At 35.7% G+C, this 12,277-nt stretch overlaps 1 protein-coding gene across 1 annotated transcript; it reads right to left on the bottom strand.

Annotated features, from left to right (window-relative positions):
- Positions 1 to 4,440: 4,440 nt before the first annotated feature.
- Positions 4,441 to 6,984, bottom strand: LOC122297556 (putative receptor protein kinase ZmPK1). The gene has a single exon (XM_043107665.1). It carries the CDS (start codon positions 6,982 to 6,984, stop codon positions 4,564 to 4,566), a length of 2,421 nt encoding a protein of 806 aa, XP_042963599.1. The 3' UTR covers positions 4,441 to 4,563.
- Between the last annotated feature and the right edge of the window lie 5,293 nt (positions 6,985 to 12,277).

Genomic DNA, 12,277 nt, shown 5'->3' with positions numbered 1-12,277 from the left:
GCTTCAATAAAACACTAGGTGGGGACCATTGCAGATAGTTTTGAGGAAAAAAATATGGAAAGTGGTGACCTGCGGGTATTACAGAATCTGGATATTCCAATATATGCAAAGACAACTGGTTTGATTTTGCAGGTTGTGAGATGGCTGAGACCTCCTTTGGGTCAGTTGAAACTGAATTTAAACAGAAGTTGCTTTGGAAATCCAGGTGTGGGTGGAGGTGGAGGGATTTTGCGAGACCATTAGGGGAAATTGATTTTTGCTTTCTCAATGTTCTTTGGGCCAGTTACTAATAATGAAGCTGAGTTACGTGCAGTTGTGAAAGGAATAAAATATTGTCATTAGCTGGGGCATTTTTGCATTGATATTGAATGTGGTTATTTAATTGTGGTTTCTTGGTTGATGGGTAAATATTGTACATGTTGGTATCTCTAGAATTTTTTGGATCAATTGTTAACTCTTTTGGAGGGTTTTAATTTTTCTATTAATCATTTGTATAGAGAAGGAAATAAGGTAGCAGATGAGTTAGCTAGAGGTCGTGCTATGGGAGATGAATGTTTTATTTCTGATGTTGCCCAGTTATCTCAGGATGTGAGGGGGGTGTATAGGTTGGATATGATGGGAACTTTTTATGTTAAAGTCGGTAATTTTGTTTAGGCTTGGTCTTGCCGGGTAAGTTTATTAGTAAGGTTGGAATTTGTTTGGTTGGTTTTAATAAGTTGATTGTGTTTATAATCACGGTTTTCCTCCACCATAAGTGAGGTTCTTAATAAAGTGTCGGAGATGCCGCCCTCCTTTTGACCAAATAAAAAAAGAAAAGAAAAAAAGTACCGAAATCAGATTCTTTATTTCCTCCCAAAAGTCCTTCAAATACCATAAGATGCACCTACAAGCCCTCAACTAGGTGATAACCAGCAGCGAGTCCATCTCAACTATCTCATTACTAAATCCAAACTCCTTACACTTACGAAAGCCAAGCTATAAAGCCATCAATTCAGCCTTATTATTAGATCTCATACCATTACTAGCAGCAAAAGCAAATTGCAAAATTTCCATCTCATTCCGTATTGTGGGAGTTGCCTATAAAAAGATGTCTTGAGGATCACTTGTAATATACAAGAAAAGAAAGAGAATTGAATGATATTGAGCTCTTAAAAATTCAAATATATTGCAATCTTTTAACCTTCCTACTTCTCTTTTGCAAACTTTGAATCATTTGCTATTTCTCTTTAATTTTATAACAATTATTACAAGAATTATTATTGTCATAATTCAAACACTGAGCCTCCACCCAAAAAAAATACCAAACTTCATTGTCGTTGTTATTGACCAAAATTACAAAAATTTGGTCTAATTGTTATCATCAATAATTAATACAAAGTCTTAATTAATGTACTATTTAAAGCGAATATTGATTGCGTGGAAGTTATAATGGATATTGTGAAATTATCGGTATAGGAAACTAATTAAGTTACAACTGTTTAATAATTATTTTATTTTTATATTAAATGAATGTCAGTTTTATAAAATTAAATTTTATTTTTATTAATGTGACATTATGTTAAATAGATTGTAAAATAGTTGTATGTATATCGTGATCCATACATCATCTGATTAAGTTACATCATCTGTTTTCTTGCTCGATAGCAATTTACATCATCGGTAGTATGTGGTGTAAAGACTTAATAATAGAATAAATCATTTCAAAATATATAAAAAAATCCCAACCAACAAAACCAAGAATAGGCATCAATCCAATTACTACCGACCCTTCATCGTTGACAAATATGGTATTGAGACTAAAATCAAACTCACTTATACCTCTTCACCCACGACAGTTACGTACGACGACTAAAAAATAGTGAGCTGCCCTGCATTAATTTGTTAGCTAGCTTGGCACGACCATGTAATTAAGGGCTTAATCTATTTAACAATATAAAGTCTTGGTATTGTGTAAGTAGAATAATAGGCAGCAGCCCACATGCTAAAACCCAAACCGCCCCCCCGCCTCCAACTTCATGACAGTTGGCATGACCTTGTAACACATCTGCTTGGATATATTTTTCTTCTATGTCGGCACATAATTTCAGTCTTCAATTTATCCCTTTGTGTGTGCAGTACAGAAAAAGTTTCTCAAAGTTCGAAAAATAAATTTGAGTGTCTAGCTCTCAAGTGAAAGAGAGATATACACATCAAGTAAATCGTATATAATATTTATTACTCATTTAAATTTTAATGCTGTTGAAAAATTTATATGAGCAACAATAAATATTGTTTATTAAGCTCGCTAAATATGTCTATCTCTCATATTTAAAGTCTTTAAATTTGGCCTAAGAACTTAAAAAATCTTGATCGATTTATCACATCCTCTATATAAAACTTAAAGACGCTACTTAATAGAGAAGGTGACAGTCCAACCACTAAATCCAGTTGAAAGCTCCATTATGCTTTGTAAAATCACAAATTAATTCTATAAATCCAAACACAATCGTCACAAGTTAACCCATAAATTTAAACAATATTAAATTGAGCAAATAGTCTTCAATCTTCAGTCGGTGGAAAACCCAAATTTATGCACATAATATCTCAATTGGGTCTAAGCTAGTTGCCAATTTCAGGTCCTACCAAGTTATATATATATATATGCAAGCAATAATGCAGATATTAAAAGGCTGCTACGAGGCTGTTTGGATAGTGAGATGAGATAAGATAGATTGAGAATGTTTTTCCAATCCAAATAACCTCTAATTTAATCTAATATAGTAAACCAGAAATGACCCTAGTCAAATGTCGTCATTTTAGAGAAGGCTATATATCTTATTCTTCCAACTTGGTGCCTTCTTTAGAACTCCTTTCTTGCGGAAGGGAAAACCTCAACAAAGATCGTAACATCCAATCAAGTAAATATTGTCAATAAAGCATTATATCTTAATTTTCTTCCAAACAACAATCAACACCATGTCCAATGGGATGCCAGAGAATTGACAAGTCATTTGCTACTATGATGATGACTTGTTATATTTCAAAAATGACATGAAGAATATTCAAAAAAGCACATTTAATCCCTTAAAAGTATAATTAGTTAGGATATTTGGTTAATCTTCAATTCGAAACATGTGCATGCACTCTTCATGATCAATGTTAGATACTAAGTTTGGAATAAACTTGGTTAGGTGAAACAACATCTCTGTTTCAAAGGTTTCAAATTATTCAATTACTTGTAGTACTCGAGTTATTGTTTTTGAAGGCCAGAAACAATGGCAATTCGATGTTAATTTTTCACGTAATTAGGTTTCTTTCCCACTTAAAAGTCCAAGTCTAAAGATGGGTGCACGTCATAATTAAAGTTTCAAATTAAGGAGTAAATTATCCAAATTGATCTTTCAATTATCACCTTACAAAAAGGAGTTCTATTTTGGCGTTGTTAAGTTAGAAGAATAAACATGTATATATACAGATATAGCACTTATGATTTGGTTTTTGGATTGATCAATCCCTCTATATCTTATATTAAGGTTCTTAGTGTCTATGCTTTCAATTTTGGCCTTGTTGCGCCTAGGAAATGTTTGGGTGCTGACCTGGTTCAAGCCTAGGTTGCAACCCAGGTGTCGCGTTGCCTGCGCCGAATATCGGGCAATGCTTGGACGTTTATTACAGGCCAAGTTTATCATCGATTAGGGAAAACAAATTATTTATGGCCAAATGGTCGATGACAAATTGTTCACATCACGATGACAACTTTCTTATACTTCATTTACTATCATATCTATTGATATGATACATTTTAAGTGGCTCATATATCTACCACTTAAGGTAAGTGCTTCAAATTATATACCTCATTAGCATTCACCCATGGATGATAAGAAGTGGTAAGTTGGAAGGAACTTTGGAGGGGACTTTTCTTGGTCCTTGTCATTTTGTGCTATACTGTGTGATGATCAAGAAACTAGCTATAACGAATGTTTTTGGATACATGTAAGAATATTTTATTCATTTCTTGTAACATGTCATGCAATCCTTCTCCATCAATAGCATTACAAAAATTGTTTTGCCGCATTATAGATATATAGTAATGATCCAAATTTATGAGAAGGTCTAACCTTTTTTTTTTTTTGAAAGGATGAGAAGGTCTAACCTAGAAAGTTAACACATATGATCCAACATACGTTATACCGGTTTTTATGGGGAGATATATTGTATATTAGGGAAAAAAAAGTGTTCCTTGGATTTACAGAGGTATCTCTTGCTTGTGATCCTTGGAAGTTAACGTATAGCTAGTTAAGCATGACCAAAGTCTCAATGGTCCAAGCTCCCATACTAAACTTACTGAACTCACTACAACCTAGAGGCCAAATCAATTAACACTATGGAAAGACGTAAAAAATGAAAAGAAAGATACAAAACACTAATTCACACGATTTCACCCTTCGTTGGATAATATACACAATCACGTTTACAAGTACACAACTTCATTACTACAAGTTGAAAAACACTTATTCGTAATTAATTATTTACAATGAAAATAACTATTAATTTGTTATGGTTGAGAATGGGTACCATTCCCAATTAGAGATTAACACCATGACCATCACTGTGACTATCAATTTCTTGTCGTAAAAGCATCTCAACTACTTGGCTCATGCTGGGTCTTGCGTTTTTCTCTTCTTCTACACATTGCAAAGCAACTGTTACTAGAATTTCCATCTTATCCTTTTCATAATTGCCTCCTAGTAATGGGTCAACGATCTTCTCAAGCCAAGAAGCCATTGCAGTCGCTACATTCCTTTTTTCCCTCACCCAAGCAACCAACCTTTTGGGTTCTATCTCCCCTCCACAATCTGTAGCATGGACACCTTTAGTTGGTCCCTTTCCTGTCACCATCTCCAATACAACAATTCCATAGCTATAAACATCCACTTTGGAGGTGATAGGAAGATTGAAAACCCACTCTGGAGCCATGTACCCTCGGGTTCCTCTTATTCTTGAGAAGCTTGCATTCTCAAAGTTTCTATTTTGTAGTTTAGACAACCCAAAATCTGCCACCTTTGGTTGATAGTTAGAGTCTAGGAGTATGTTCTGTGGCTTTACATCACAGTGTAAAATCCACTCCAAGCACTCTTCATGCAGATAGGCTAGGCCTTTTGCTGTGCCTGCGGCAATGTGAAACCTTTTCTTCCAATCAAGTGCACGCGATGACAGGTTTTGGGCTAAAGAACCATATTCCATGTACTCGTACACCAAAAGCCTGTGCTTTCCCTCTGCGCAGTACCCCCACATCTCAATTAAGTTCATGTGGTTAATCCTCCGAATGATGCTTACTTCAGCTAGAAATTCACCTTCTCCTTGGTTAAGTTCATTGAGACGCTTGATTGCTACAGCTCGATCGTCAGGCAATACCCCTTTGTACACTATTCCTCCAGCACCTCTTCCAATCTCCTCATTAAAATCTTTTGTCGCCTTTTTGAGCTCAACATAGGTAAATCTTCTGAACCCAGTGACAGCAACAAGATAGCCCTGTTTGTCTGCATCAGAAGTTTGTTCAGTTCGACTCAAGAGACACCACACCAAAAAGATACAGATGATTTCAAGTCCTCCCACTCCACATGCAAACCAGAGCATGAATTTTACTATCCCATTTTCCCGGCTTCTTTTATACGTTCTATCTAGTTGCACTGTACCTTTACTTGAGCAAACTAGTGTGAAATGTTGTATATAATCTGCATAGGAGAAGAGATTTCTTTTAGGTAGTCTCAAATAGAGGTCACCGGGGAAATCTGGGGAACGATATCCATTAAGCAACAATGTCTTGGGGAAGCACTTTGAAAAACCATCATCCTGGGAGAACTTGAATTGGAATCCTTTGCAATTGCACAGTTGCAAACATAAATTCTTACATTGATCAAATGTGTAATTAGGAAAGAACCCATAATCATAACCAAAGAATTCAACACTGGGTAACAACAGGAAGCTAGACTCATTTCTATTGCAAGAAAGATGAAACTCAGGCTCACACCCGTAAGACCAATCTGTGAGATTTTTCATCTTAAATCCAGGAAGGCAAGAGCATTTCCTATCAGAACCAACAATATAGCTGCAAAGACTGTTTGCCCCACAAATACCATAAATCTTGCAAGGTTTCTGAATGGCTTGCCAGGACACAAACCACGTCTCCCCCTCCTCGTCCCAACTGTACAATCGAACATCACCATCATAATCAATTTTTAGTCTTCTATGAAGCTTCGGCCCATAGTCGGCTGCCATGACAGTAAAATTATCAGAAGAACTAAATTTCCCAAATGTATCAAGTACTGCGATCCGACTGCTGTTGTACGTGGACCTCCCAGCATCCCAGCTCACGAGCCCCGGGTCTGGCCAGTATACGTTGGAAACCTCAAGACCATCATAAAGAAGGCGGAGGAGGTTGTCCTTATCAAAAAAGAGCTTATAAAAACCTGAGGAGTGGTTGGTTTGGCTTCTGGAGGAGACGAGCCTTGTGTTTCTAGTGAGTAGTTGTTGGGGAAGAAGGGTGTCTGTTGGAAAATCAAAACTTTCCCATAAAGTAACGCCTTCCATGTTCTGTAGAACAAGATTACCGGTGTTGTAAAGAGATAAGTGTACTGAGGAGAGGGACTGAGTGTTTGTTTCCCAAATTGTAAACTTCCCAGCGTCGGTTAAGATAAGATTACCAGATTTGAGGAGAGAGAGCTTGGAGCTCCTTCCATTAACAGGCTCATCACGATTTGCCATCCAGATTACAGTTAGGTTCTTGCCGCGGGATGGCTTATTGAACCATATGGCATAGCAATAGGCATTATAACCCACGGAATAAAAGCCAGAAGAGAAAACTCCATCTGGTGATATCAGAATGTCTTCCGATTTCTCTATTAATGAAAGTGATGTGCCTTCATGAATGGTTTCCAGGCTTGAAGATGAGAACCAGAGAGAAAATGACAAAGATAATAGAAGGAATAATACTGGAGAATCCATGATATTAGAGGCCTGTGCAACTACTGCTATAAAATGTCGTCCGGAATGAATATGATGTGGTTATTTGTGGATATATATATAAAACTGAGGGAAAGAATATTGAATGTAAAAGTGCACATAGTGCTAAAGATTTTGGAAGCAAATTTTATATTTTCATCCTTTTGGGATAGTCATGCACGACGAAGTCTAAGCTGGGGATATTTAAAGTCAAATTCTAACTGTTTATTAAGGTTTTTCCAAACGTGAAATGTGAACATAATGACATTTCACAGATGTACATGATATATTGCCATGACAAAGAGAATCAAATGGACAAACTCATTTCTTCTAAATTCTCATAGGAAGAAATTTCTTATTTAATTTATTTGAAGCCACCACTTCAAGAGATCACTAAATGCATAATTATTTATGTATCGGGACTAGCTAATAATTCGAAATACTGTGTATTAATTGAAGAAGTGGGAGATCATCGTTTGCTCTTAAAAGTTAAACGTAAATTTGAAGTTAGGATTTATACTCTGATATCATGTGAAATCCACATTTATTTAGGATAAAAAAAAACTATAAAAATAATAAAAAAGAAAAAAGCTTGAAAGAAAAGAAACGAATGAAAGAAAAAGAAACGAATACTTTAATAATTCCTGCAGTTAAATCTCAGGAAAGAATTCTTCGTTGATCAATGTGGACAACTCATGATCATTAATAAGGATTTGGAAGCTACTATTTTCTCCGTATTACAGATAATGACGTGTCAACTTTTATTAGAATATGTTAATCTATTTCTCGTGGAAAAGTCATGACAAATAAGTATAGGGAGTCTCTAATTTCTTCTCAAAGAATAAATCATTAATTTTCAAATCAAATTCCATCATATATAGTAGAGGTGACTATTAATATTGCAATCGAGACTGACGACATCCAATGACATATTGTGGTCGTTGAGGCACATTGTTCTTTCTTCATATTTCTTCTCAAAGAATCAATTTCAAATCAAATGCCATCATAGTAGAGGTGACTGTTAATATTGCAATCGAGACTGATGACATCCTGTGACATATTGTCGAAGTTAAGGCACATTTTTCTTTTTTCGTAGCATTAATACATGAGACTGTGTTATGAATTGAAAAAAAGTTGAAGCCTTTGTGGATGGCCATTTAGATTCCACATCATAGAATTCTAGCCCATTAATAGATCAACTCTTTGAATTCTTAATTCATTAATATATCTCATTAATTTATGTCATTAATTTATGTATCACCTTTTCATATTAATTATCTTCCAATGCCTATGAAAGGGTGTATTGAGAATCATTTGTATAATATAAGAAACTAGAATCGAACAATATTGAGCTCTTGAAGAGCTAAGTTTATATTGCAATTTTTCAATTATCTTGTTACGTCTCTTTAATTTCACAAAACGCTAACTACCCGTTGTGTTCCTTTGCCCTTGGGTAAGATACTTACGTAACATTTACAGAACTATAAGTTTCTCTTTTATAAATATTGATATATTCTTGTTGCGATATAAATTAGTTTATTAAATCATGATATAATCTATGTTATACTATTATAGACTATAATATCTATGCAAAGAATATTCTTGTCTTTTATATATTAGTTTGATTTTAAATACTTCTTCGCATTCAATACTTACTATATATCTGTTATAGATCATGTAAAAGCTTACAGAACTAGAATTTGTTGCCCTCAAATATTTCTGGCAACAATGATTTCTCATTGGTCATTGATATTTATTTTGATACAACGAATCTTGGAAATACTATCAACAAACAAAATGAAGCATCTTTGCAGGATCACACTAAAGCAATAATTTTCTTTTGCCACCATCTGAATACAAAAACTTAAAGTTGAGTACCTAACCATTGAAGATATATTAATTTTATATAATAGTTTAAGGGAGAGATTTGTATACCAGAAGAGCAAGATCCTCCCAAAAACTCATTAAGTTGGATGTACCTTAAAAATGTGAATTTCAAAGAGTTTGGCTAGCAATAGGTGACTAAGATACTTTTAGTGAAATAAACAGAAGAGGGAGAGAGATTGCGTCGCCTAGGGTTTGCTACATGGGGAATCCAGTGGAGCCGTCGTCTTCCTCGATGGCGTAGCCGTCTGCTATGAATGGGAAGGAGAGCGGAGGCATTCAAGAACCTTTGAAGAACGTTGCTAGAGGCGGTTTATAGAGAGGCTATGCAGATATTTTGGTTAATTGACCACAACCTTAGCCACGGGCATTCTGGTTCGTGAACCTAGATTTGTTGAGGAGGAGATGTTCTTTATGTTTTCTCAGGCTGAAATCTCAAAATCGATGGTACTGTTTCGATTTGCAATGGTTCTAAAGTTTCACTGACGCTGGCCATCTATTGATCATATTAGAGGTTTTATCCAAAATAGATGGGGTATAAAATCCATGCTAGTGGTTGGGCAATTACGTAATCCTCGTAATATACTCGTTCGGCTGATAAACGAAGATGGCTTTGTGACTGTTATGGCTAGAGGAAATTTAGATGTTGATGGTGTTCCATACAATTTTTTCCATTGGACCCCGATATTTAATGAAGATGATGAATCTCCTTTGGTCCCCGTATGGATCATGTGACTAGGACATCCATCAAATTATTTTCAATATTCCATGTTAAAAAGTTTTGGAGATGGTTTTGGATGCTTTTTGAAGTGTGATAATGCAACCTTGTGCATTAAGAGACCGGAAGCGGCTAGAATAGGTGTGGAGATGGATGTTTTGGTGCCGTTGAAATCCCATTTTTGGATTGGTCTGCTTGGGCTCGAGAATAGTCACTATCAGGAAGTTATTTTTGAGCATGTTTCAGCATATTGCAATTGGTGCCGAAAATAGGGTCATGTGGAAAACCAATGTAAATCCAAGGAAAAGAATATCATGAAGGGGAAGAAGAAAGTAGTAGAGGAAGAGGAAGGAAAGGTGGTGGAGAAAAAGGTGTGGAAAGTGGTGGGTGAGAAAAAAGTAGAAGAGAAATTTCAGAAGGCTGTAGAGGGAAAGAAGGACAATTTGAAAGCAAGGAGGGAGGTTATTTTGGAACGTATTTGGAACAAAAACAATTCCGAATCTCAAGATATGATGGAGGTATTTTTTGTTGATCCTAATGGTGTTTTACTTTCAAAGAATCAATTTATTCTAGATGTTAATCATGTGGATATTCTAGTGAGTCATCTAAATAATGATAGTGAGAAGGAAAAATGTGATGAAGGCGTTTGGGATTGTTTATTAGCACTGGGTTCCTATCTTGGTTTGAGCAATCTGAGACTATGGATGATAATGTCGTTGTTGATGAATTGTTAGGAGATTGTGGTTTGCTCAAAAGTTCCTTAAAATTGATTGATGAAACTCTTGAATGTGAAGTATGTCACAGTGTTACCAAGAATGTTATGCTGGGTAACGGTTGCTTGAATCATCCGATGATAGTTCATTGGTTGTCAGATAATGATAATGAAGATGAGATTAAAGAGTTGGCAGCCAAATGTTATGATTCAGATAGTGAGATTGAAGTTTCGAAACAGAAATTTTGAGGTTGAAAAACGAAGAAACCTATTGTTGTTCTTGAATGGACAACGCGTTCCAATAAACATGATTAATTGATGAATATTCTTGTTTGAAATATTAGAGGGATTTGTTCGTCGAAGGCAAGTTTGCCACATATTCTTAACAAATAATGTCCATGGTTGTAGCAATTTGAGAACATTTTCTTTCAATCAATAAGTGTGCCCATTGGGCATGGTGGTTACATCTTCCTAATTTTTGTAATAATGTGGAAGTGGGCAGTACAGTTTGGTTGTTCTGGGCAGATGGAATTGACTTCCAACTGCACTTGGTGATGGCTCAAGCTTTCTCAAGCTAGTTTTCCCATGGTAATTCTCGAGTTTTTACTACTTTTATTTACACCAGTTGTTTTCAAGAACATCAAAGTACTCTTTGGAATTATCTTAAGGATATTGATGTTGGTGGCTTACTGTGGTTTCTTGGAGGTGATTTTAATATTATTCAGTCTAAAGGAGAGAAGATTGGTGGTAATTGTCATTCTTCCCGAGGTCGTGATGAATTTAATAATTGTATTCAAGCTTGTGGTTTGGTTGATATTCCTTATTCTGGCAATTGGTTTTCTTGGTGTAATGGGAGGTTAGGGGGTGGAAGAATCTGAGCTCGACTTGATAGAGTACTGGTGAACACAATTTTCGTATCGACTTTCCCTAATGGTCGTATGGAGTATCTTCCTTGCACGTCGTCTTATCATTGTCCAATGGTTAGTTATCTATTGCATGACAGTCGTGTTGGTCCTAAGCCTTTTTGTTTTCAAAGAATGTGGTGCTATCATGATGATTTCCTAGCTATGGTGCATGATTGCTAGAAATAGGATATTCAAGGGTGTCTGATGGTGAAATTCAGTGGCAAGTTAAAGAAATTGAAACAAGTATTGATGAAGTGGAATATGGAGGTCTTCAGTAGAGTGGATGTGGATCTTAAAGTCATTGAAGAGGAACTTTTGGAACTAGAAAATAATGTTTAGCAAAACTATTCACAGGATATGGAAATTGAGATGCAAGCAAAAGCATATTCAATATTTGCATAGAGAGGAGACTATGAGGTGTTAAAAATCAAGAATTAAGTGGATTTGTGAAGGGGATGAAAAAACAGCTTTCTTCAATGCTTCTCATAGATGCAAAAAGAAATTTAAAGCATTGAAGAATCTGACTCTTGAAGACGGCTGCATTATTGAATCAGGTGAAGCAGTCCTTGAGGGGGTAGTAGATTTTTTCCAACAGCAGTTATTGACGTTGACTGTTTTCCTAGAGGATCCTGGTATGAACCTTTTAACTTCTATTATTTCTGAGGTCGATAATCGATTGCTATGCAGAGTCCCTTAGATGATAGAAATTAAGGAGGCTCTATGGTTGATTCCGCAAGATAGTAGTTCGGGGCCTGATGGTGTTTTTGCAAGTTTTTTCATCATGCCTAGGATATTATCAATGAACCTTTTGATAATATTTCTATTGCTCAAGAAATGATTCATAGTATAACATGAAAGTGAGAGGTGACAATACCATGATTAAAATTGATATGGCAAAGGCGTATGACAGGGTGAAATTGAGTTTTTTTATGAAAGTAATGAAGTGATTGGCTTTTCAGATCATTTGAAGGGCCTAATCTTTAATTGTATTTCTTCTCCTATGTGTTCCGTTATGCTTAATGGTTCGATGAAGGGCTTTTTCAAACCTTCTTGTGGCATTAGACAAGGAGATCCTCT

The sequence above is a fragment of the Carya illinoinensis genome, chromosome 15, assembly GCF_018687715.1.
Source record: "Carya illinoinensis cultivar Pawnee chromosome 15, C.illinoinensisPawnee_v1, whole genome shotgun sequence".
NCBI lineage: Eukaryota > Viridiplantae > Streptophyta > Magnoliopsida > Fagales > Juglandaceae > Carya > Carya illinoinensis.
Note: the sequence above shows the minus strand (reverse complement) of the source record. Positions and strands in the feature narration are given on the sequence as shown.